This window comes from Microtus pennsylvanicus, chromosome 8, assembly GCF_037038515.1.
Source record: "Microtus pennsylvanicus isolate mMicPen1 chromosome 8, mMicPen1.hap1, whole genome shotgun sequence".
NCBI lineage: Eukaryota > Metazoa > Chordata > Mammalia > Rodentia > Cricetidae > Microtus > Microtus pennsylvanicus.
The window spans coordinates 14,305,413-14,333,040 of NC_134586.1; the positions used below are offsets into that span (position 1 = coordinate 14,305,413).

General features: G+C 43.7%; 1 protein-coding gene across 3 annotated transcripts in view; it reads left to right on the forward strand.

Moving 5' to 3' along the window:
• Positions 1 to 27,628, forward strand: part of Grin2b (glutamate ionotropic receptor NMDA type subunit 2B) — a 457,560-nt gene that overhangs the window by 389,348 nt on the left and 40,584 nt on the right. For all 3 annotated transcript variants that reach the window (XM_075982484.1, XM_075982485.1, XM_075982486.1), the window contains exons 6-10: positions 1,946 to 2,148; positions 2,886 to 3,057; positions 3,491 to 3,644; positions 7,032 to 7,157; positions 9,464 to 9,693. In XM_075982484.1, coding sequence (XP_075838599.1) covers positions 1,946 to 2,148; positions 2,886 to 3,057; positions 3,491 to 3,644; positions 7,032 to 7,157; positions 9,464 to 9,693 — 885 coding nt within the window. The remainder of the gene's footprint in view (positions 1 to 1,945; positions 2,149 to 2,885; positions 3,058 to 3,490; positions 3,645 to 7,031; positions 7,158 to 9,463; positions 9,694 to 27,628) is intronic.

Genomic DNA, 27,628 nt, shown 5'->3' on the forward strand with positions numbered 1-27,628 from the left:
CTTTCTCAGCAGGGCAGCTCACATCTTGCTTCTTTGGAGTCTGGGCAGGAGTGGGAGGAATCAACTTCCTCCTTCCCAGAATTTTCCTGTTCTCATTGCATCATTTCTACTTCCTGTCTCGTTTTCCTGCCTATACTTTCTGCCTGGCCAATCAGCGTTTATTTAAAACATGATTGACAGAATACAGACAATTCTCCTGCACTGCAGATTGTGTCTTTCTTCTTCCCAGAATTCTCCTGTTCTCGTTGCCCTGCCTCTACTTTCTGCCTGGCTACTGGCCAATCAGCATTTTATTAAAGTGACAAGTGACAGTATAAAAGACCATTGTCCCATAGCATGTGCCTGTGTGTTTGAAGGTGAAGCTAGTCTGTGGCTACACTGCTTCTCACTCACATCTGGAACTTCATAAACTAGTCTCATGGGTTGGTACCTCGCCTGGATCACCCTAACTACATGAAAGAAACCAGAGACTACAAAGATAGCTTATTTCCTCGTGACAACTGAAGATGCTCAGTTATTTGAAAATTAAAATTATTTCTTTCCCCCCTTTAAACTCATTGGTACCATGACAACAAAAACCCAACAACAAAACTGTATGGATTCTACATAAAATCATAGATGAAGGCCTCTGCCACAAGGCAGATGAGCCCACCCGTCTTTCATGGCAACTGACTGCAGGTCTGCCATGTATGAGCCAGGGAATGCACACACAGCAACTGACTGCAGGTCTGTCATGTATGACTCAGGGAATGCACACACAGCAACTGACTACAGGTCTGTCATGTATGAGCCAGGGAATGCACACACAGCAACTGACTACAGGTCTGCCATGTATGAGCCAGGGAATGCACACACAGCAACTGACTACAGGTCTGTCATGTATGACTCAGGGAATGCACACACAGCAACTGACTACAGGTCTGTCATGTATGACTCAGGGAATGCACACACAGCAACTGACTACAGGTCTGTCATGTATGACTCAGGGAATGCACACACAGCAACTGACTGCAGGTCTGTCATGTATGAGCCAGGGAATGCACACACAGCAACTGACTGCAGGTCTGTCATGTATGACCCAGGGAATGCACACACAGCAACTGACTGCAGGTCTGTCATGTATGACTCAGGGAATGCACACACAGCAACTGACAGAAGCTCTGTCATATGTGACCCAGGGAATGCACACACAGCAACTGACTGCAGGTCTGCCATGTATGATCCAGGGACTGTACATACGGCACACTTTTCACAGCAGAGTCACGATGATGGCTTTCCCATCATGAGTGGCATGGTCTTTGTGGCCCCAATGGCTGCTCACAGAGAGACCTATCTCTTTCGTCCCAGACTGTCATCTTAGTCCAGCGGTGCAACCCTGCCTTGACACAAGCAGTTGTTGCCAGCCCAACCACACGCCCTTCTCCAAGCAAGTAGTGTCTGTAGTCCTTCATCACAACATAATGTTCTAAATCAGAGATTCATAGATCTCTGAACAATTCCCCAGTGAACTTCAGGTACGACTCAGCACATCCGACTAGCTCATTAGCTAAAGTCACTCTCTCTCCTTATGCTCTTTCCTAATACTCTGTGCTGATCTCAAGATTATGTTTGTTATTATAGCTGAGTAAAACAAACAAAGCAACCCCACAACCATGTGACCCAAGAAAGCCAGAAATTTCACAGCTCTTGATACGGGAGCGATGGGGTTTTCGAGGGTGCTCCAACCATTGCAGGTCCTAATTCAATACTGAGTGAAAGGGAAGTGAATTAAATGATTACAGTCATTTCATTTTCAACATCTGTTTTGGGAAGTATTTTTCCATTGTATGCTATGCTGGTATTGGTTTGCAGTTGTTTAACCGTTTCTGAGATGATTCAGAGAAGATTGGAAGAGGTGATGGATGGTGGTTGATGGTGGCTGAGTCCTTCCTTCATCTCTGTGCAGGTGGGGAAATGGAAAGACAAGTCCCTGCAGATGAAATATTACGTGTGGCCTCGAATGTGCCCCGAAACTGAAGAGCAGGAGGATGACCATCTGAGCATTGTGACCTTGGAGGAGGCGCCGTTTGTCATTGTGGAAAGTGTGGACCCTCTCAGTGGAACCTGCATGAGGAACACAGTCCCGTGCCAGAAGCGCATCATCTCTGAGTATGGCGCCTCCCCAGATGGATGGTTATGGGTGGCCCGGGAGAGAGTTAGCTGTGCTGTTTGCTGACATGGAGTTAGGCACCCTGGAAAATTCTCAGCTGCCAAGAAGCTGTAGAATCAGTAGGAGCTTTGGTTAGACGTGTGGCTCTGTCTAAAACCTTGACCTGAGACAATGACTGGTCTGTTAAGGTTCCTTTGACCTTGCCCAGACTCAGTGACTGGGAGCTCGTCTACTGACTTTAAAGTTTCTTTGAGTGTAGAAATACGTTCTCTCAAAGCTGGCCTTTTGAGAATTAGATCTATTTTTTGAAACAATTCCACTTGGTTTATGCTGTCAAAAGTTGGGGTTACAATGCCCTTAGATGTGGGGGGAGGCAAGCATCTTGAGGGGACAAATGCAGAGTCTCGCAGCATCTGGTAGGCATTTGTACCTGAATTTAGGCTTTTATAAAAACCATGAACTCAATGAGGAATTCATTAAGCTGAGCCAGTAGGATACATGCCTTTCCTTCATCTATGTTATACTTCAAAGGAACCTTGAAACTTGTGCCACAGTATGGCTCAGGATACTGAGACAATAAAAATTATCACAGCTCTAGGTCTGATCCATTTCCTTACTCAAGAATAAACTGTACTGTGGGGGTGGAGGTGGAGGCTGGAGCTTTAATGAAAAAGTAATTTCTCCTTCTTGCACCAAGTCTTGCTTTGTTTGTTTGTTTCTTCCTGTGACCGGGTAGGAATAAAACAGATGAAGAGCCAGGCTACATCAAAAAATGCTGCAAGGGCTTCTGTATTGACATCCTGAAGAAAATTTCTAAGTCTGTGAAGTTCACCTATGACCTTTACCTGGTGACCAATGGCAAGCATGGGAAGAAGATCAACGGGACCTGGAATGGCATGATTGGTGAGGTCAGTATCAGGACGCAAGGTCATGACAAGGTCATTTCCATTGTGCACGTACATTTTGCTTAAATATTGTAAAAGGTTTATCTTAAGAATTTAACACCATGTGAAACGGTAATGAGAGAGAAGGAGAAATAGTTCAGCTGGTAATGTGCTAACCTCATAATCATGAGGACCCGAGCTTGATCCCCAGAACCAAAATAAAATTTCAAGGACAACGATGTGTGTTTTATAATCCCAGTGCTGGGAAGGATTTCTGGGGCTGGTGGCCACCCAGTCCAGCCAAATTGGTGAGCTCTGCGCCAACAACATACCCACAGAGGAGGTGAATGGTATTCTGGTGATGGTGCCCAAGTTACTGCTGAGCCATGGAAATTTTGCTTATGGTAGACCTGCCTTCACTAACATTCTAATCGGAGCATTGTGCCTTTTTCTTCAGGTGGTCATGAAGAGGGCCTACATGGCAGTGGGGTCACTAACTATCAATGAAGAGCGATCAGAGGTGGTCGACTTCTCTGTGCCCTTCATAGAGACCGGCATCAGTGTCATGGTATCACGCAGCAATGGGACCGTGTCACCTTCTGCCTTCTTAGGTAAATCACATGCTTATTGATGACAGAAAAGGAACTCAAGGACAAGTGGCTGGGATGAGAAACAATGTCAGGACATGGTTTGTTGAGAGTTTAATTCAGACGGGGAATTCTTTTGGGGTACTTTGTTATTCTTAAACACAAAAAATTAAAAACATCTAGAAATCAGGGAGATGTGTTACCCTACAAGAAAACACTATGAGAACGGTCGTCACAAGTCCCATATAGTCCCCTTTTTATCACTTAGTGCTTATTTGACCTTGAGAAAATTTGTTCATCCTGGGGCTCCATTTTCCTCATCCACAGAATAGGGCATCTCAATTAGTTGACCTCTAAGATGTCATTCTGCAATTATTTCTAAGTCTAGGTATCTTCTGTATTAGCTACTAGTCTATTGGTGTGGAAAGATCTCATGACCAAGGCTACTCATGTAAAAGAAAGTCTTTCATTGAGGTCTTGCTTAGAAACTCGGAGAGTTAGTCCATTATCATTATGGCAGGAAACAGACAGGCATGGTGCTGGAGCAACAGCTGAGAACTTTACATCCTGATCCAGAGGTAGGAGGTGTTGAAAGAGAGAGAAACTGGGCCTGGAATGGGCTTTTGAAACTTCAAAGCCTACTCCTAGTGACAGGCCTCTTCCAACAAGGCCACATCTCTTAATCCTTTTCAAACAGTTTATCAACTGGGGACAAAGCCGGAAATACATGGGGCCATTTTCATTCATATCACAGCCTCATTGAAAGACCTATTTATTTTTTAATTATCTTAAGAATTGAGCTTAGGGCTAACATTCCTATAAACACACAAACATTTTCTGTTGTCACGTGAGTTTTCTGAGACTTTCCTAGCCAGAGCTCAGCTGATGCTTCTTCCTACCCCCTTTCTCGCCTTCTTCTCCAATCCCATTCTCTGCTTGCCCACTCTCTAACACCTCTCAGATGTAAAAAGCTTTAGATATGATTTAAGAATGGGTGAGGTAAGGCAACAACTTCAATTAAACGAGGTCTTTTGTGAGCTCATAATATATATTTTTTATATATAATTTTATATATAATCACATATATAATCACACACACACACACACACACACACACATATATATATATATATATATATATATATATATATATATATATATATATATATAAACTTGAGCCAGGGTTTAGAAACAGAGCAGAACATTGAACTAAGACATGAAGCCCTATGTGGTCATAAACAAGATATAAGTCTTTGGACTAGTAATAATCTCTATAAGGGGAAGAACATTTTTAAAATAGGAATATTAGAAGAGACAGTGACTAGCTGTTCCTTAAATTCTGTCTGTGAGGGAATAATTCAATTAATGTACTAAATGGAATTATAGATTCTATAAAATTTTTCTATAAGTGACTTAAGTTTCTTAGCAAATCTTCTTATCCATGACAGAGCATTTTCCAGGAGTTCTTCGATAAAGCCCAGGCATGGTAGTCATCATAGCCTATGTTCCAGTCGGCTGCACAATCTGGGGCAACTGTGGTGGACAGACACACGTATGCAGCATAATATTGTGGGAAATTCTAGGCAGTGTTTCAGGGCAACCTCAATTCCTAACCCAACTGCCACTTTCTGAGCAGGAATGTAGAAAGAACCCGGCCCTTTCACACTTGGTTTACTGTAAAATAAACAGAACCACCAGGTAATAAAAAGCCCATGGGAAGGATTATAAACACTGGTGCGTGGGGGACGTCCTTTATAAAGTCCTTTTGTAAAGATTGATAAAGATGTTGGGTGCATTCGTTTGCAGAAAGTTGCCCTACACTAGGTAAGGCAGGAGTGGGAGGGGGCAGGAATCACAGGTGTGGAGCATTCATTATGTTCTCGGCCAATCATAGAACAGCATGAAGCCAGTTATAGCCAAGGGTGGAGGAGGTTTCCCCGGCACCAGATGAAGCCGACTCAAATGTACCGTGTAGGTTTGAACCCTGCTGCCACTGAGAGCTTTGCTTTTTCACAGCAGTGTGTTAAGTTCTAGGGCTTTCTTAAGGGTATTTTTAAATTGATTAAGTGACCAGGCTTTTATAATCCCATTGGAAGTTCAATAAAAAAAGTAGGTTTCAGAATGGGAAATATATTTTCTAATTTTCAGCCAACTTCCCCCCTTTCAATTTCATCTTTATTAATAACTTGGAAGAAGGGGGAAACAGCCTGTTAATTCACTGATTATGAGTTTACAAAGTGATGTGACAGCTAAAGAGGCCAGAACTATTTTGGGACACCATTGAGAGGTACTGTATCGCAGGACAGAGTTACTATCACTCTTTTGTGTCTGCGGCATCATGGAGATGGCTTATTGGAAGAAAGTGTTCCACTTATGGGTCCCTCTAAACCAGAGAGATTTAGCTCAAATGGAACAAATCTACCAAATACGATGAAAGATACAAAAAAACCATTCATAGAACCGTCTTGTTCTCTTGCCTAGCCTTAGCCCCTTGCTTAGTAGTAAGAATCAGATTGTATCTGCTTTGGGATTCGCAAACCATGTCTGTTCTCTTGCTACCTGGGAAGTGTCCACTACTGCAAGCACTGAGAGTCAGCGTAGATAGCTTTTTTTCTTAAACTGATTAACTTATACTCTCATATCTTCATGATACCTACTATGACTCTACCACAACACAGTAGGCTGGAAAAGGAGCTGCAGGCTGGGCAGAAGTGTGTGGACACAGAAGTGAAGGGGCATGGTTATTCATCGTACAACAGGATTGCCAAACCAGTTCAGCTCTAAAACAGAAGCAACATTTGTCAAGAATTTGTCCACACAGCTCACAAGCACTGGGGAAGGCTTCCTTCTTGGTATGGTCATGGGGATGAGGACATAAAGCGAGTCGGTTTGATATCATTTCCTTGTGTTATGTTTACCTCTTCCAACTGCACCATTCCTTGAGAGATCCAAATATGGTTTCAAGAGGGACAGACACTGCCCCCAATAAACCCAGAAAGGCTCACAGACAAGATGGTGGTCTTTATGTATTTGAAAAAAAAAATGATCTTGCAGGGCAGCGGTGGTGCACGCTTTTAATCCCGGCACTAGGGAGGCAGAAGCAGGCGGATCTCTGTGAGTTCGAGGCCAGCCTGGTCTACAAGAGCTAGTTCCAGGACAGGCCTCAAAGCTACAGAGAAACCATGTCTCAGAAAAAACAAAAACAAACGATCTTTACATGCCCAGACATAAAAGGGGCCGCGCAAGCATATCTTATGTCTTTCAAATTCAACCCTGGCTCTCCGAGGGCACACGGCACACTTGAGGCATGCTCCTCTCAAAACAGGTGTTTGCATGAACAGATGATTATGGGGATAGCGAGCTGCTTGCTCTCTGCTTTGACCCTGAGCACTGTTTTGCTTCCCTTCCCAGAGCCGTTCAGCGCTGACGTGTGGGTGATGATGTTTGTGATGCTGCTCATTGTCTCTGCCGTGGCTGTCTTTGTCTTCGAGTACTTCAGCCCTGTGGGTTACAACAGGTGCCTAGCTGATGGCAGAGGTAAGGCTGCACGGAACTCCTGCGCCTCTGCCTTTTCCCCGCCCCCACTCACAACTCGGAGTCATTATATCCATCCTTTGTTACCTGTGGTCTCCCTACTTTCTGTGAGGTTGGGGACCGTTAGCGTGTCAGTGTAGGAATGTTTAAGAAGAAAGATTGATAGTGGAGATGCTTATGTCTGGACACTATTTCTAAAGTATAGGTTATGGGCAATTTATTGGGAGAAATATGAGGGAAAAGGCAGACTATGCACACATAGTAAGAATAAGAAAAATTAGACTGTACAGAGGGTATATGAAAATTCTTGTGGTCACTGGACCTTCCCATAGTTGAAGGGTTACTACTGAGTTACAGTGTCTCCACATCCTATGTCTTTGGCCCATACACTAACTCAGAAGTACTTCCAGGAGTATAGAAGTAGCATGCTTAAAATAAAAAAGGACACGGAAGGCCAGTTCTCACTTGTAGCTACTATAGCATGGGTCTCATGTCCTGAGTAGGTAGGCATCAACATGGGGAAACTGACCTTGTGTTTGAAGCACTTTTGATATTTTTGAAAACTTCATCAAACTTCTGAAGGAGTCCTGAGAATCTGATAAATAGCTCCTTCAGAACTTCATAAAAGCCCCAGGATTAAGAACTGTGCCGCTTCTTCTAAACCTTTTCCTTTTAGAATTCTAGTTATTCTGGAATATACCTTCAAGAGGACAGCTCCTTAATCTTAGGTCCTAATAAGAATTGCATAACGGGCACTTAAAAGACAAAGGTGCTCGGATCTTGTCTCTGATTTACTAAACCCAGGAAGAAGCTTAGACATTGTATGTTTCAAAATAGTGATTATTTACCTTGGTCTTTCCAGAATAGCCAGGTTCACCTTGTATCTGTTTAATAATAACCACTAGGGTGGTCACCTGGCAACGGTGTTCAATAAACATGCCATTCATGCTTCGGTAAGATTCACAATCTTGAGAGCTCCTGCTTTACCAGTGGACTTGCAAGTGCTGACCTACCTTATATTTTGTGTGTTCTGAGGTGGAATTCTACATGTCTCCATAATATGGTGTGGACATTGACTCTCCTACCCCATGAGAAAGGCTCGCTAGGAGCAGTGACCTGTATTCCAACCTGAGAGGCTCTAGTGTGTGAACCCTCTGAGGATCCCCAAAGTGTAGACAAAGGTCAGCCCTGTTAAAGGCCAAAGACAGAGTATACTGCCCTCTCACCCAAAATACGGAAATTCACATCTCCCAATTCCGTACCAGAACTCACGATTGCTCATGTTGCTTTAGGGTCCTTCTCTTTACAGAAGAGCCCCGCACTGCTCCGCTCAAGTCTCCTTAGGGCACTGCTCAATTTGCAAAAGTCTGCTTTGTGAACAACTTTCTCCTTGCACATCTATTGTATGAAGTCAAGTCCACACGCACAGATGTACGTGCACAGATAGACAACAAGTTCAGCTCGGCAGTCCCCGGTGATGTAGCGGGCTGAGCACATGCTGTCAGCATCACAGGCAGCGTTCCAAGACCTTTGTTAATCTGTCAGATAACTCTGTGGGCAGACATTCGTTTCTGCAGTAGAAGTGTGGACAAAGATTCAGGTAACACACAAGGACAGCAGGCAAGTCACGGATCACTTATGGGCAGAAGCCCTAAGGTCCTATGGATGGACATCTGTCTAGGACAGCCGTGTTTCTATTCTAGATGCACATGGTCAGAACAAGAGTCACTGGTCTCTTATCTGGGCTTCCTTGTACAGAAGCTGCAGCTGCATTAGAGCAGTTGGGAAGGGCCAGCATTGAAGGGGTTAGGAGAACCAAGGTCATTTTAAAGACAGCTGCTAAGAGCTAGAAAATAAAGAAAATGTAACCAAAAGTACATCCAGCACTGGTGAAACTCAACAAGAAGGCTTATGGCAATAGTAGAAAGGGGCCTCACACAATTCTTGCTAATGTCTTGGGAGTTAAAATACTTCCTTGTTAGATACAATGGTAAATTTTAAGAAAAATGGTCAATGTGACCATATTGGGATAGTTGGTCATTGTTACCCAACTTTCACCCAAAAGATCTTGATGCTCTAATATATGAAGGTGGAAAGAATTTTAGTTGGAAAAAGCTCTCCCCACACCCTAGGACTCTGAATTTGCTTCTAAGAAACCCTCTTCTGCCTTCCTCAGGCTCCCAGGAGAGGCATATGCTCTTGAATTGTAAAGCTCTTGCAGGAACTTTCCAACGCTGGGTACTTGTAGATAGAGATAGATCCAGTGATGCAGGCTTAAATGTTTCTCCCTGTCTTTTGTATCACACTAGAGCCAGGCGGCCCATCTTTCACCATTGGCAAAGCAATTTGGTTACTCTGGGGTCTGGTGTTCAACAACTCCGTCCCTGTGCAGAACCCAAAGGGGACCACCTCCAAGATCATGGTGTCAGTGTGGGCCTTCTTTGCTGTCATTTTCCTGGCCAGCTACACTGCCAACTTAGCAGCCTTCATGATCCAAGAGGAGTATGTGGACCAGGTTTCTGGCCTGAGCGACAAGAAGGTAAGAAACCCATTTCAGACTTGCGTCTTTCTCTAGCTTGTCCTGAACCCTACTCAACGTTCTCATGAACCTGGTAATTTTCTAAATGTTTAGAATCAACAGCATTTTCTTCAATTGGGACATAGGCATAGAAGCTGGATTCCCTACTGAATTAATACTCCTTCATGCCTGCCTTCTGATTCATAAAGGGCTGCCACAAGGGCGCCCTGGGCTGCAAAATAAGGGGCTTGGTATGCTAGCAGGCTCTCTGAGTACATAGCTGCTCTTGTTGGATACAGTCGGGTGGCCGCTCAGCTCAGGGCTGCCTGTTTGCCGTGTTATTAGAGGGCCGCCCCTGTGTACCCACACTGGGGATACCAGAGCTTTACATCTCGTGTTCCTCCCGATGGTGGTTGGCTGTGGGTTCTCCCTTTGTTCCTCTGTACACTCACGTGTTCCTAGGGCTGAGCGGGAGGGTTGTTCACATTGTATCTAGAAGAGAGGTGCTATTTAATGCATGACTGCCCCTGTGTGGCGCAGATGAGTGGGTCGCCCCCATACCAGTTGCAGTCCTCCCCACCTACCTGGCAGTGGGGAGAGGAAGGGAGGTATCTGCTAGTCTCCATCTTTCCTGCTCTAAATGCTTGGGATGGTGTAGGTCAGCCTGAAGCACGCCAGTTTCCATGGGAGGTTTGTCCCCTAGACATGCAGCAACCATGACAGTCTGAGAGTAGAAAGGCTGTGTTTGCAGAGTCTCTGGGAAAGTTCAAGACCAAAGCAGTTTGCATTCTTTCGCGTGCAACCGTTTTCCTCTTTTTGGTTTTTTTTTTTTTTTTAACATTTTGAAAGTGTCACTTTCCGTTCCCACTGCCAGGGCGAAGCCCTGAGATCAAGGCAGGTGTGTTCTCAGGCTGATAGGTAAATCACTGTCACATGGCTGGAGGTCCTCGTGAGAAGGACTCAGGGGACAGTTCCTCCAGCCACTCCTCTTTATTCACCTAGAATTCCCAGAAGTGTATGAGAACGAGGGACAGTTCCTTGAGGGAATTGTATGGGTGTCTTTTGTGTGATATGTGTGTCTGTATGTGAGTGTGTGTGCATATGTGTGTGTCTATGTGAGTATCTGTGTGTGAAATAGACAAATACACTATATTCACTGTTTATATGTGACATATTGCATGTTTTTAGTTCATCTGATTTGTCTTTCTTTTTGCTTTATTTTTCTTTAAATTGTTGGATTATTCGCTTTATTTTTATTTAAACTTAATGTTTTCTCTTTCTTGTATGTCCTTCTCCCTTCTTAAAGCATCGCATATTGCTCTGACTCATAATTTATGATGTATTTATTCACATATTCATCCATTTATTACCTGGTTCATTGTTAGACCGAAGCTTCTCTTGCCTATGGTTCTATCAGCAGCATCTATTGTCACTGTCTTGGTTAGGCTTTCCATTGCTGCAATGAAACACCTTGACCATAAAACAAGTTGGGGAGGAAAGGGTTTATTCAGCTTTTAACTGTTCATCATCAAACATCAGAAGAAAGTCAGGCTAGGAACTCAAGCAGGGCAGGATTCTGGAGGCAGGAGCTGATGCAGAAGCCATGGAGAGGCGCTGCTTACTGGCTTGCTTCACCTGGCTTGCTTAGCCTGCTTTCTTACAGAACCCAGGACCACCAGCCCAGGGATGGCACCACCCACCATAGGCTGGGCCCTCCCCATTGATCCCTAATTGAGAAAATGCCTTATAGCTGGATCTTAGGGAGATATTTCCTCAACTGTGGCTCCTTCGTCTCTGAGGACTCTAGCTTGTGTCAAGTTGACACAAAACCACTCAGTATAGTCATTATGGAACTAACTGAATTTGGGTTAGACAGCTTTATCCCTCCTTGCTACCAACCTCCATCATGGCCTTCACTTGGACTTGATCTAGATCACGTAGGCCATACCTATCAAAAGTCATGTATGTGCCATGTGTCTCTCAGGGCTCTGCCGCCATGTCAGACATATGGTTCTCTGTCAGTGTCACCAACAAGTGACCAAATCGTGGGAACATGTCACTATGCATTACCATAGCAAAAGAGTGTACCAAGGCACAGACCTTCTGGAGACTGTCAGTTAACATTTGAAGATAATCTATCATATTTGTCTTATTGTTTCCTTCAAATATCTCTGAAAGTAGCTCCCAACGCTTTATTTATCTCTCTAATACCTTAATTTCACCCAGCAACAACTCAGAATAAGTTTCTATTTGAACTAAGAATAGTTGACATGGGGCGGGGGGGGGGTGGTTCTTTCCCTTATGGCCATCTTAGGCTACTAATAGCAAAGAAAACGTGTCTGTCATGCTGTTAGGATTCTAAGAAATTGGACCACATCAGTTCTTTTACAGAAAATAAACGCAGCTACTTCCCCCCCTAATGTGGCTTCCGTGTCCTTTGTTAATGACTGCCAGTTCTCCAGTATCTCTGGACAATGCTTGCATCCTTCACCATAGGCATCCTTAACTCTTCAGCATTCTTGACCAAGGCTCAATCCAGCATCTGCCTAGAGCATTTCTCTTCCCAGTTTTAACTTACTAAACCCCTACTTAAACCTGACTCAGATTAGAGATCCTCTACTTGGAGAACTCTCCCTAGGTTCATCTGGGCAGCTCAACACTCTCCCTCTTCCATGACAATTATTCAGGCCTTTATTATAATAAATTTCCATATTCTGTATGGTAATCTGAAGACTTGTATATAATAGCATTTCTCTTTGACTGTGAATCCTACAGTCAGTGACATTATTTGGTCATTACTAGGACAAAAAACAGGAGAGTAGAGAGAGACTCTGTGCACTCTGTGTACTTATGAGCCTCCTGTGCCCTCAGTGGACACGACACTGCGGGAAAGAAAGCCACAACACAGCAGGAGCCTTTCACAACTGCTTAATCGGGAAATGATTGAAAATGGTTATCCGATGTATTTCAGAACGTCACAAGTGACAAAATAGTAAATTATAAGCATCCTAGCACAAAGTGTCAACATAATCTACATAATTATAGAAAACATTTAAGTAACTAATGACACATGACTGCATATTAGTGTCAGGAACAGTGGTAAAACTCAGAGGAGAGTGTTTTGAAAGTGTACTTAAAATGTCAAAATTCACATTAGCATTACTTCAAAACACCTAAAGAAAACGAAATCTTGGAACTGGCATGGGAATACATGTGGGGAAACACATTATTGGAATTTAGAAAACGGAAAATAATTATGCATTAAAACAATATTATTGAGAGTAGAAATGAGATGATTTGGAAGATTATTTTTTTCAAAGGGCTTACATTTTCATCAGGGAAAGTAACATTTACAGTGGAGAAGGATTCTGAATCTCATTCGGGCTATCAGATGACATATTGTCTGCATCACTGGAATGGTAAACATCTCCGAGCGACAATGGGAGGATATCAGTAGCTCTGACATTTATAGCTTAAATAGTCATCAATATTTGGGCAGAAAGACAAGTGCACTGAGATCTCATTTGTTATTGATAAGGGCACCTGCTTCTGTGCTGCTCCCGCTGCATGCCTCCCCTTTGGTTACAGGGCACTGCAGGGAGCCTTGAACGACCACAGGAGGGAATGTGGACACATCTCTGGAAGCCCCGCTGTACCCTCCTGGGTGGGAAAGGCCCATAAGCGAGTTAGTGACATCTCTCCCCCCCCCCCCGGAACAATGAGCCCATGGTACTTGTTCTTCCATCTCTCACCTATCCAGATAAACATTGCCGTTCCCTTTTGCTGTCTGCCAATCCTAGCACGAAGGGGAAAGACCTCCACCCACTAGTATTTGCTGGGTACTGCGCACATTATCTTTGCCGCATCTCTGTGTGCCATTTGCATAACCTTTTGTCTAGGTGTGGTTATCCCCATGTCCCATCAGGACACTGCAACTCCAAGATAAGTTGAAATGCCCTGAAGTCACAAATACCAAGTGACAGAGCCAAGGTTTAAGCCCTGCGTATTTAATGCTAGGATGTTTCCCTCATAGGGAATCCCAGACAAAATTATAACATCAAGATTAATATATTAGTTTTCTTATATAGTTGTGACAAAATAACTAACAAAAAGAACTCGAAGATGGGTTTATTTTGGCTCATGGGAAGGGATGTGACCCATCGTGGTCGTGGAAGCACAGCATCAGAAGTATGAGCTAGCTTGTCGCCCTGCTTCTGCAGTTGCGAGCAGAGACAGACAGAAAGTGCGGCCGATGCTGTGGTGCCTCAAGCCCCACTCCCAATAACTCTCTTCCGCCAGCAAGGCACCGAATAACTAAGAGTCCCAAACCACTGCCACCAGCAGCAGGGGTATATGTTGGAACAAGTGATCCTATGGGAGCCGTCCCTCATTCTAACCACAACAGTTCTTGCAGCCACTCTTCCTTCTATTCCAGTTAATTCTAATTTAGTCCTCTACCCTTCCGTTAACTAGCTGTTTGGGGTCCACTTAACCCAGGTTATCACAGCGTGCATTTTATCCACCACTGTTGTCACTGCTGCTGGTAAAGACCATCATTGTTGTCATTACTGATGATACTTCAGCAATAACTTGGCTAATACTTTTCTTTTTAGCTCCCTTTAAGCCAGGCATAATGCCAAACACATTGCAGAGACAGTCTTGGGTAATGGTGTCGTTAATATCTTTATTTGTAGATGAAGCAATTGGAGCTTAGAGGTTAAATAACTTGCCCTTATAATATTCTTGGCCAACTATCACCTCCCCCACCAGTGTGCCACACTATTTAGATCTCGATGCTTTTTCTGGTTAATCACCCTTTTCCTGCATCCTTCGTATACCTTATCAAAGATTAACAAGCTCAATCATTTCCCTGTGCTAAAAATTAAGCTCTCTAATTAATTAACTCATAATAATTAGATAGTATTCTAAAATTCATACTTTGTTTGATAAATCTTTCAAAGGAATCATTTGAATAGACAGTAATAGGGATTTCTAGCACCTGGGAAGGCTAATGGCTTTCACATCGACTTTAGCCTGGGCATAAAGTGACCCTGACCTTTAAATCATTGTTGGATGATAGGAAGTAGTGATGCCAGGAGGGAGAAGGGTCATTGATGAAGGCGGTGGGGGATGAGGTTGGATTTAAGGAAGCCTGCAGAGAGATGGAGATGGCTGTGACCTTAGTGGGCTGGCTGTGTGGCTATTGGGCTCTCTGGGATGTCTGGCTACATTCCTCTTCACACACTTCTACCACCACTGTGACATCCTTAAATCACGTATTATAGTTTAGCTCCTAAAGGAGCTAAAAAAGCTTTTTTTTTTTTTTTGACAGCCTGCTCATCTATGCAGACAACAGCAATCTTTGCCATTCAACATTCATAAGCAAGTGTTCTACTATTGGGCAACACCCTCAGTCTTGCCTGCAGCAATGGAGGAATAGTAATATTGGCCATATAACACATAAATAAAGACCCCTTGGCTTTTCTAGATAAAAGGCAATTCTGGGTTTCTGAGAAATTTCATAGGATCTGAAAGTTACTGTTTCTCTTTTGGGCAGGTAATATGATTTGAATGCCCTCTGCCAACCCCAGGATGGAATTTAATTGAAATTGTAGCAGTATTAAGATGCAATTGGGTTATGAGGGCTCTGCCCCAACAATGGACTAATGTCAGCATCTTAGAAGCGGGTTAGTTGCCATGAACCTGGCTTTGCTCAGTTTCCCCAGCTCCCTTGATCTCTTCTGTCGTGTGCTCAGGCTTCCCTACAATGTGATGCTCTGTCATGCTTTGGCAGAGTGAGAAGGCCTTTGCCAGACGCTGATGCCATGTCCTGAACTGGCCAGCCTCTAGAACAGTGAAGAATGCGTTTCTTTTATTTACAAATCACCAAGTCTCTACTGTCCTGTTACAGTAGGCTATACTGGAGGAAGACAGGAGGATGTGGCTTTCAAGTCAACATGCAGACAAAGAAATAATAACCATGCGAGCCTGCGGTTCAGTAGCCTGGTGATGGGCTTGTTTCTAGGACTCCTATCCTGAAACAGTGGGACGTCGGTGAGCTTCTGTGAAGAAACAGGGCCATCGTTTCTAGCCTACAAATGTATTTGCCTTGCTCTATTAACTTTAGTCTGGAAGCCAGCAGGAAACCGCTAACCTCACACAAGAGCTGTCACACTCTGGCCCTAGCTGAGACCATTTTGGTCAACTCATAGAGTATTTGGATAAGAATAGTTTAGTAGAGGCATCAGTCATGACTAACAAGGCAGATCACTAGCAATGCGGACCCGGGTTGGACATCCAGGTAGTTGAGTAAAATGCAAGGGTGTGTGAGCCATGCACACAAGCCCTCTGGGGCTGTCAAGGAGCATACCATCATTTTTTTTTAACTGTCTTAAATTTTTTAAAGATGTATTTATTTATTATGTGTACAGTATTCTCAGTATTCTGTCTGCATGTATGGCTGCAGGCCAGAAGAGGGCAGCAGATCTCATTACAGATGGTTGTGAGCCACCATGTGGTTGCTGGGAATTGAACTCAGGACCTTTGGAAGAGCAGGCAGTGCTCTTAACTGCTGAGCCATGGCTCCAGCCCCTGTCTTAAAGTTTTTACTTATTTATTTACTTAGAGCGAAGATCTTATGTATGTGGCTTCCAACTCATTATGTTTCTGAGACTGGCCTTGAACTTGTGGTCTTTTTTCTCCACCTCCCAACTGGTAGCATTACAAATGTGTTCTGCCACACCCACCCAGCAATGTATATTCTTAGAAAAGATGACAGAGAGCAGGTCTTTTGGAAATGGCGGGAGAATAGAAGTCCTCACATCCTGGGAGCATATGGAGTGCAGAATACAAAGGGTCAGGGAGGGGGCATCTGCCTTCTCTTCCTCTTAACTGTCAGAACCAATCCAATACTATATACGGACCACCATCCCACCGAAAGTCCTTCTTAGTCTTGCCAGGGTAACCCCGTTCACGTGGGTTTAGAATAAATCTGAAGCTCTTGGATAATGTCCAGGTTGCCCACCAGAATCAGCTACCCCCACTTCTGTGGTTTATATCAAGTCTGAATCTGCATGTTTCAGCCTATTAAGGTAGGACCTAATTTCAGAGCCTATCTTCATTGGGACTGGAATTCTGTAAGATCCATTGGGATTTAGGAATGCTCATGTTCAAATCCCAGGCTTTCCCAAACTTGATTTCTCTCTTTTTCTATGTTCCTCTCCACCCATAACCCTGTTGGCTGCCTTCCTTTTAGCATCTAAAGACTTCTCACCCTAGATTCCTTGCCTCCAAATCCTGTTACCCCACTGGGGCACTCCAAATGCAGAAAGGTGCCTCCAAAAAATACATCCACAGCCCAACCTTTAGATCCAGTGAATGCTGACCCAATTTGGGTGGTGGTGGTGTGGGGGCTTTGCAGACATAACTCAAAGTGAAAACATCCTGGGTTGTCAAGGTGAGTGTTGAAGCCGATGACAAAGCAGCATGAGGAGGAAAAGGCCACTTCAAGATGTAGCTGGGATTGAAATGGCAAACATAGGCAGGCAATGAGCCACAAGGAGCTGAACAAGGTGAGGAAAAGACCCTCCCCTGGACCTCTAGAGGTATTATGGCAGAGTTAGCAGCCTGCAGAATTTACAGAAAGACATTTATGCCTGTGGTCACCTCTGTGGCAACCACAGGGATCTAACACAGACCCATTGATGGCTTCATCTAGAGCCTACATTTTGAGTTGGTTGTGTCCTTTGAACTTTGGGTCTTCTCCTCTTTGTCTCAGCTCCTGTGCTCAGCCATTTGGCCCCATCCTTATGAAACCAGCATTTCTCACAGAAAAATTTGATTCTCCTTTGTGTAGAATTCATACACTTGGCCCTGGAGATCTACAGGGAGATGTGTTACACATCTCTTTGCTGGTAAATTTTAGGACAACAGGAAGTGGCATTGTTTGTTCCCTTTGGCTGTGTCCTTGAGCCTGGTTAACATCATTTTATCTTCTTATGTGCTGTGCACAGTCTTTTCCAAGGCCTGTTGTGAGGTCATTGTCATAAGTGAGTGGAGGTTTATTTCCATAAGATGTAATCACCTTCACAGCTTCCTTGCTGTAAAAATCATTACGAGCGCACTTTCCTTGTATTCTGGTTTATGGCATGTAGTTCATGTCTCAAGGAGAGAACTTCATTTTGATCATTAAATGTAGGTAACTCCCTTCTTCTCAAAAGCACAGGTATCACACACATGTGCTCTTACACACACCTTACACACTTGTATAAAGACACAAGTCTATGTGTATACAGAATGTAAGTTGAAGCATGTTGTCTCAGGTTGATGATTTTTCTCACACACACAAAAAAAAGAGTAGAGCTTTGTTTTACTCAGCTGACATTAGTGGAGCCAAGTTTTTGGCAAGTAAAGTGAAATGAAACTAAAGAAGGAAGGAAAAGAGGGAGGGAGGAAGGAAGGAGAGAAAGTGGTTGTGGGGCCAAGAGAGGAGGAAGGAAGACATTGGGAAGGGAAACCATCTGGGCCTAAACGTGGGCTAGATCTGTGGAGTTATTCTTCAGAAAGGTATCCTTATGCAGGATACTAGATGACCAGAGGCTCCCTGGAGCCAGAAGATTTGAAATGTTATTATGCAAACCAGCATTAACAGGAGGTTTCTGTTTTCCCACCTGAGATGAATTGAACTGATGTTCAGGTAAAAACCCGCAGCAGGCAGCTCCTACTTCTAGTTAGACATGTCAGAGCCCATGTGTGCGGCATTCATCTTGGTGGCAGGATTGGAAGTGCTGTTCCCACCCACTGGGGTCACTGAGTGTATCTGTGATTGTAGTAAGTAGGAATGGTGGGCTGTGTCCTGCCACCCGGCTAGCTTATACCCTGAAATAACAACACACAAATTGTATTCATTAAAATACTGCCTGGCCCATTAACTCTAGCCTCTTATTGGCTAACTCTCACATCTTGATTAACCCATTTCTATTAAATCTGTGTATCACCACACGACTGTGGCTTACCGGGAGAGATTCAGCATGTCTGACCTGGTGGCTGGCTCCATGGTGGCTCTCTCTGCCTGCCTTCTTCCAACTGTAATGAGTGAGGAACAGCGGGCTGCATCCCGCTGCCTGACTGGCTTACACCCAGGCCTGTGGGCTGCTAGTCATCCTGGCCACCCGGCTAGCTTATGCACAAATTAATTACACAGAAACTGTATTCATTTAAATACTGCCTGGCCCATTAGCTCTAGCCTCTTATTGGCTAACTCTCACATCTTGATTAACCCATTTCTATTAATGTATATCACCACTTGACTGTGGCTTACCGGCATGAGTCTAACCAACGTCCATCTTGGGCAGGAGAAGCATGGCATCTGCCACACTTCCCTTCTTCCCAGCATTCTGTTCTGTCTACTCCGCCCATCTAAGGGCTGCCCTATCAAAAGGCCAAGGCAGTCTCTTTATTCAACCAATGAAAGCAACACACAAACAGAATACCCTCCTATACCATGTGATTTCTATGTGGAGCGCGTTCTGGGCCCAGCTGGAAATGACACTGGGGCCTCTGTTTGAATTTGAAATTTTGTATAGAAGTGACTCCTATTCTCAGAGAGGAGAGCTAGTCCTTTAGCTATCTATTAAAGACAATTTCTTCATTCTGAAATTTATATACATGGATGGGAAATAAACCTGTTCTCCAACATCTTTTTCTTTCTCACTAAAAACAAAATTAAAAATAAGTGTTTTCATCTCAAGGAGACTGGGCTTACTACATCCCAGTTTGTGGGTAAAAATGTATTAAGAATGAGTGCCTCACAAGCAGTGATGGTGCATGTTTTAAAACCCAGCACTTAGAAGACAGAAGCAGATAGATCTCTGAGCTTGAGGCTAGCCTGGTCTACAGAGTGAGCTCCAGGACAGCCAGCACTACACAAAGAACCCCTGTCTCAAAGTAAAAAAATGACTTAGCATTTGCCTTCTCAGTAACTAAGTTGGAGTCCTCTGAGATAAATTAATGTAGCATGAAAAATTATATGTAGCCTAGAGCCAGAATCTTACAATGTATCAGACTTGAGAGATGTCAGAATTCTAGTCACAAAGTTAGCTCCTGAGCACGTCCTGGGTTCGTGTGTTTGTTTCCTCCTTGTCACCTGCCACGTGTGCCCAGAGACAATGGCAGCAAGAGTGGAACAAGTTCTGAGTAAATTGTGTGCCCCTGTTATGTTTTGGAGTCTTTCTGCCTAGCTTGGGCAGGTGTGAGAGCCAATGGGAGGCCAGGAATACCTGGGACTGGGAAGGCCCGCCCCTTTATCTACAATTCCCTGTTGAGAGCTCCTTTCCAGAATGGGTCCTGGAGGGTCATTGAAAAACTGCTTAAGATCTGTAAACAGCAGAGTCTCAGACCTTTCCTCTGCAAGCATTTTAATCAAGTCTGGTTTGGGCAGGACCCTTCATTCACAGCTTCAAGGGCACTGGCTCCAGGCCAGGCCAGTCCTGACAGCACAGGAGGAGGGGAGAAAAGGAGCAGGCTGGCTCCCTGGCAGAGGAGGCTGCTCTGGTTTTCCCAGGAGTCGGGAGCTGCTGAGCCAAAATGTGGGGTCTCGTTTTCTCTCCTGAAAATCCTAGGACTTACACCAGGGAGGGAGGTCATGCATGAGGGCCTGAGTTCCATCCCTAAAACATACATGTAAAAGTCAGGAATCGTGGTATGTGCTTGTGATCCCTGCAATGGAGAGGCAGAGACAAGGGCGTCTTTGGGGTTTGCTGGCTGGCCAGCCTAACTTGATCAGTGAGTTCTAAGCCAGTGGCCATAAAGTAACTTTGTAACAAAATAAACAAACAAACAAACAAAGAGCAGGACCCAAGAAACAACATTGAAGTTGTCCTCTATCCTGTGTGTGTAAACACACATACACATTTACCAAGAAACTGTCACAGGAAATCAGGTATTCCAGCAGAGCAATTACTCAGGGGCCCTTTCTCATAGTCAACAAAACAAACAAGGAACTCTAGACTCTCCCTTCCTGAGGTTCACCAGCAGAGAGCACATACAATCATTTGTGCATAGGAAGGGTGACCCATTCCCCAGTAGTCACATGGGAAAGGCACTTACTTCTGCCTTGGCTGCCTCACCTTGTCCTAGCATGTCACAGGCTCCTCTCCAGTGAGGATTGTGATCTTGCCTGTCAACCCCAAATCAGTGAGAAAAGGCTTTTAAGCATAATTGTCAGTCCGGTGGCCTGAGCTGGGCCTGCTGCAAGCTCCGGATTCTGCAAGGGCAGTGAGGAACATTCCCGTGAAGGAGCTGCTGTCTTGGTGGTGTGGGGGTGGGGTGGGGATTTGGTGCTGGGCAGAGGCCACGCCCATAAAGTGGCTTCAGCTCCTCACCGGAAGTGGGAAGTGTTCCGGAAGCAGTCATCATTGCTAGGCTCATGTACCGGGAAGTGTCTCTCCTGGTAATACATGACCCAGTTGAGAAACCTTTCCACTTCCACCCGCTTATGACGGTACCTGCTACTTCCATGATCCAGGGGTCAGTGAAGAGGTGGATTCATTGAAGGAAAGTAGTTCCCTAGTCATCTAGGCTGACTGGTCTGAGTGGTAGCCATTTTCCTGGAATTCTTTAATGGTTACTTATGCATAACTGTGACCAAAATGTCTGGCTTTAGAGGACTCCATCTGTGGTTGTTTGGTCCTGTGTGATCAATGGCAGAACGTATAGTATAGGAGAATGTCATGAGGTTCACCCCATGGTGGAGAGGAGAGAGGGTACAGGGCTCAGGGTGCCTCCCCCTCCTTTGGTTACGTCTTCTCTGCGAACACTACAGAAGCCCACCTAGGGATGTGCTATAAGACTCTTCTGGGTGCTTCTAAATCCAGCCACGCTGACAACCAAAATCACCATCACAAATGCTTTGGTGCGCTTATAATTCTGCTTTAAATCTTTATATAAAAACAAAGCGACTCTAAACTGTCTCTTGAAATGCATCTCACAGAGTATTTATGTTGGGAAAATGGAGTTATCATTTACTCGTCTGTCAGTGAGACATCTTCCCAGAACACCTCCCTGTTAAGCCCGAGATCCTTCAGCTGGAAAGAATTGGAATCTTGATTTGGTAGACAGACCTGCGTAGGAAAATTGGGACCATTAGGCTTGGAACCCAGAACTGAATAAAATTTCACAATAGCACAGAAAGTGGGCACAAGCACTGACAGCCAAGTTCACGGGTCACCTCTTCTGAAGGCAGCAGACTGCTCTCCGTGACTGTCTACATTCACTAAAGGATGAATAATCCTAGAACACAAACTGGTACTAAGACTAAAGTTCTGCTCCCTGATGGATTAAATTGCTCTTAATTAGCTAACCATTTGCAGTATTGTTTCACTGGGGAAGTGTCTTGGTGTTTTTTCAACAGCTGATTTAGAAATGAACTATTGAGAATGGTATGTCCTTAGGTTGGAGCCCGTGGGAAATTGCACAACTGAATTAGCATTTGTATCGTGTGCTCTTTTGCAATATGAACAAGCATGGCCCCCACCCATGATAGCCACTATTATAAAACTGCATTGGCAAAGACTCCAGAGAGCTCACCAGTCATTCGTGACCGCTGGGTGACACTCTCTCAGCTAAAAGCTCCACATCGTTTCGTTTGGCTGACTTTTCCTCCAGAACTTTTTGAGGCAGATGCTACACCAAGGAGAAAAACAAGACAAGGATCTGTATGCTCCTGCTCTGTTCCTAAACTCCTGGCTGATGCTGCGTCTTTAAGAGAGCCCCAGGCTCCCAGCTGTGCATATCCACCATTGCTGCGCTCATCCCTCTAGAGACTGGTCCTGACCTTTATACACCCTTTGCTCTGTCTGGAGCCAAGTTCTGCCAAAACCCCTGTCCCTATCTCACTTTGGTAGATTAATTGATCTCTATTAGTATGATTTGCCTGAATATTTTGTTTAAGGCATTTAACATGTTATCTAGTATAAAGATGATACCTAGGATATAGATGATACCTAAGATATAGATGATACCTAGGATATAGATGATACCTAGGATATAGATGATACCTAGGATATAGATGATACCTAGGATAAAGATGATACCTAGGATAAAGATGATACCTAGGATAAAGATGATATCTAGGATATAGATGATACCTAGGATATAGATGATACCTAGGTTATAGATGATACCGAGGATATAGATGATACCTAGGATATAGATGATACTGAGGATATAGATGATACCTAGGATATAGATGATACCTAGGATAAAGATGATATCTAGGATATAGATGATACCTAGGATATAGATGATACCTAAGATATAGATGATACCTAGGATAAAGATGATACCTAAGATAAAGATGATATCTAGGATATAGATGATACCTAGGATATAGATGATATCTAGGATATAAATGATACCTAAGATATAGATGATATCTAGGATATAGATGATACCTAGGATATAGATGATACCTAGTACAAAGATGATATCTAGGATATGGATGATATCTAGAATATACCTTGGATATAGATGATACCTAGGATAAAGATGATATCTAGGATATAGATGATACCTAGGATATAGATGATACCTAGGATATAGATGATATCTAGGATATAAATGATACCTAAGATATAGATGATATCTAGGATATAGATGATACCTAGGATATAGATGATACCTAGTACAAAGATGATATCTAGGATAGGGATGATATCTAGAATATACCTTGGATATAGATGATACCTTGGATATAGATGATACCTAGGATAAAGATGATATCTAGGATATAGATGATATCTAGAATATACCTAGGATATAGATGATACCTAGGATATACGTGACAAGTAGGATATAGAAACAACTTACTCAGCAGATGTGTACTGGGTGGTTATTAATCACCCTTGAGTGGAGTTGCTAGGTGAGTGAACCGGATGCTCAATTACACTTGAACCTCAGAGAATATTATTTTAGTTTAAGTAAAGTCCAAAAGTGCATGAAAACCCTTTTGTGGGGTGGCAGGGGACACGGAGAAACATTCTCAGAACAACAGTCAGTGAGAAAGGTAAAAACGGAGTTCCAAAGACATAGAATGAGCCAGGTGTGGTGGCACTTAGGAGATGGAGGCAGGAGGATGGAGTTCAAGCTCAGTCTTGGCTACATAACGATTGATTTCAGTGACATCCTGCCCTTGCAATGCTAGGTAGAGTCACAGATTTAATGTCAAAGGCATTTCCTTGGGTGGTCTTTTCCTTTCTAAAAACACAAAAATAATCAACCCTTCATCCTAAGCCTTGATCCCCTCACCTTTAATTATTTAATGAACTAACCTTTAATGGTTTTCTATGTACCAAATTTTACTTGCTAATTATAGAAAACACTGTGATCCTAACACCCTTACACCAGCATCAAAGATGGCCCAACTTCATTCTTGCCTTATCCTACTTCTGGTTTTTAACTTTTCATCAAAATGCAGCCTTTTGGCTGGCGGGAGGCAGAGACAGGCAGATCTCTATGAATTTGACCTGGTCTGCAGAGTTAGTTTCAGGACAGCCAGGCCTACACAGAGAAACCCTGTCTGGAAAAACAAACAGACAGGCAGGCAGGCAGGCAGACAAAACAAACACAAACAAAAAGCAGCAATCCAACTTTTCAAATGCCACTTGCGGTCCGTAGGGTCCTCCTATCTTTCTTGACTCGGCTTTTGGCAAACACAGTTCCTGTTCCTTCTCGCTGTGGTTACCTGGTGAGAACTCTTGCATGCTTTCTACTGAACTTCATCCCTTTAATATTTTCCCTCCTCATCCTGACCTGTTTTCATGGGTGTTGTAATTTGAAAGTAAAACTTTCTCCCCTTCCCCAAGAAAAAGTTCACGTGTTTAACCCTGGGTCACCAGCAAGAGGCACTGTTTTGGAAGGTTTTGTAACCTTTAGAAGTGGAGTCTTACTGAAGAAAATGGCTTATTGAGGGTAGGGTTTGAGGTTTAGTAGTCTGGGCTCCACTTCCTGTTCTCCACTCCTTCATCTCATGCTGCTGACTCCCTGCTTTCGGCACCATGATGACGGTACCCCTTCTTAAGCCACGAGCCAAAGCAAATCCTTTCCTCTTTAAGTAGATTTTGTAGGCTATTGGTTCATAGCAGTAAGAAAAGAGAATGTAGTTATCTTTTGCAAGTATCATGGTTTTTTGTCAACGGATGGCAGAGAAGAAGACAGTCTGCTTTACAATTATTTATGAAACTGAAAACCAGAAGCCAGTTAGTAGAATGGGGGAATATGTTAGATGAGGCTGTGAAGCAGGTGTTTTTCTGTCTGGGGATACAGCTTGATGACAGAGCTCTTGCCTAGCACCCCAGTCCAATGTGATGTTGTCAGCAGTCATTCGGACTTGGAGAGCACTTTCCATTACATGCTCCTGAGATATTACATGCTTCCCCATGTGTTTGGGGTTCCCACACAGACCCAACTCAACTGCTTATGGCTACCCTTTCACTAACCATCCTTCTTGCCTGGTGACACATGTCTCTTATCTCACAAGAATCCTTTGTTTTTGGAGTTCTGGGGTCGGAGTCCAGCACTCACCATTGAGCTATGTCTCCAGCCAGAAGAGCATCTCTCTTCACAGCCTATCTTGGCAATGTCTCCCACTCTATTAATTAGCTTCTGACTTGCAAGTTTACAATCAAGTCCAGGTTCTCTGCAGCCCATTGACAGAGAAGCAGGGTGCTTGGATTCATTAAAGGAATCTCGCCACTGATCTCTTAATAGGATCCTTGTATCATGGAGTTCGATAAGAAAATAAAACCTTCATTAATGAGGATAAAGAAATGTTCTCATTAATAAGGATATTTTTCTCTCATTAAAATCCTTAGATTACAGGTGAGAGATGGACTCATCTAGATAATCCTGTTATTCAGACTGATCTGCCCTACCAGCAATCTGATCTCTTCCACCCGTGTGCTTCCTCCAAATAAAGTATCTTCCCTAAGCCCGGAATGATGCAGAATTTGAGTATCGTATAGAAAAAAAAATATATTTTAATGTGTTTATCTGATGTGACCTGGGAGTTTTCTTGCGAACTCACTCCAGGCTATGGGCTCGAGTTGAAAGGGAGGCACTTCCGGGTGCCATATTCTCATCAGCAAAAGGTTCCATGGATGACGAAGCTAGAGCTCGGGTCACCAAGTGCACATATGGTGTACAATTTGAGAGATGCTGGAGACATAGCCCAGTGGTGATTGCTTACCTGGCAAGCTCCAGATCCTAGGTACAATCTCCTATTCTCTGGGGTTGTAAATTTAAAATCTAGGAGAGATTCTAAACTAAATTTATTTGTCCCTGTTTCTCTTTATCTATCACAGAAATCACGTGGTATGTAGCATGATACACTAATAGTTAAGATGTCTCCATACTTCTCCTCTGTGTTCTACACTGTAACCTTAGTGATTGCAAGAACTTATTGAATGACTGAATAAATGGTTCAGTGAATGAGTGAGTGAATGAATGAATGAGAAGAAGGTTCTTAAACTCATATAGTGTTCATCATGGAAGACAAAGCCATACAGTTTTTATTTGAATATGAAAGCTTTTCATAGCAATGGCTACAGGGAAAGAAAGGGAAGGCAATGCAGATGAGAAATATTTGACATTTCCTGTGCCAGATAGAATTTTCACACCTTTTAGTTTTTCCTCCTGTCAAGCCACCTAAATGGGGCAGACATTTAAGAAGAGAAGTGAATAAATGGGGTCTCCATCTGTGCTAGTATTTTGGCTTGTCAGACTTTAAATCACAGTGCTCTTTCAGGACTTATCTGGGGGATATCAAACCTCTTCAGAGCCCTGACTATCACCTAATTCCTATTTGTGACCAGTAGAGTAGGTCCCTCTGGCCTGCCAGTGTCGAGCCAACTTCATTCCCTGAATGGAAAGATCCCCCTTCCCAGTCAGCCAAGTCTTTGCAGAGCACCTGTTGTTTTCCTGGGCACCACCAACAGCAGAAGTCAGTCAACTTAAAAGAACCATTAATACTTCCTGTTTAAGAGGGGACGGGGGACAACCCACAAAAAAGCAGGCTCATATCAAAGGATTATTAAAGATAGTAGTAGCTTCTTAGATTTTCCAGAAGTACACACCAAATATTATTTCTTAAATTGTCCATGGTCTTCTGTATACAAATTCCAGCATAACTTCCCTATCTATGGATTCTGATAACATGACAGGTGTTCACTGAATGCATTTGAATAAATGATATTAAAGCAGAATATTAATCATGAGTTAACAGTGTAGAATGACTTTCAATCCTTTGTCACTTGGGGATGTTGAATTCCATTCCTCTAACAACCTGGCTGATGACACTCTGCAGCGTAATCTTCTCATGCATTATAATTGGAGGTCCCTCATGGGTGACTTAGACACAAGGACTTTAGTGAATCCTCAAGGCCTGAGTCTCTGCTGTCTTTATCATCGACTTTCCTTCATGTCTTGAGCAGCCTGGCACCCAAGACATATGCCGAGGTGAAAAAGCTTTTTGATCTCCGACAGGTAATGACATCCCTGGCTTTTCTTTTCTCCTCTGTGCCATTCAGAAGTGACTCAATCTCCATTTCTCCAGCTCCATTACCCAGTTCACACGTGTACTGGGAAAAATAGCGGGTAGTCTTGGAAATAAACTCAGTGCAGAATAAGTCCAGGGAAAGAGTGTGACAAAGTTAAGCCAGTTTCTTTACCAAAGGGTTTTCATTCAGAGCCCTGGCCTTCGAGGCCCACTGGGAGCCCTGGGCATTCACTGTGCTTGGTGGCATCACTAGGCCACATTGTGGCTCTGGCATTCTCTCAGCTGTGGTGTCTCTATGTAGAGCCAACTTTATTGACCAAAGGAAGAAGTCCTGCTGGGCTATGGATGGGTCATGATGTGATGGGGAGGCAAATGCTTTCCTTCCCATTTGGCAGTGGGAAACCT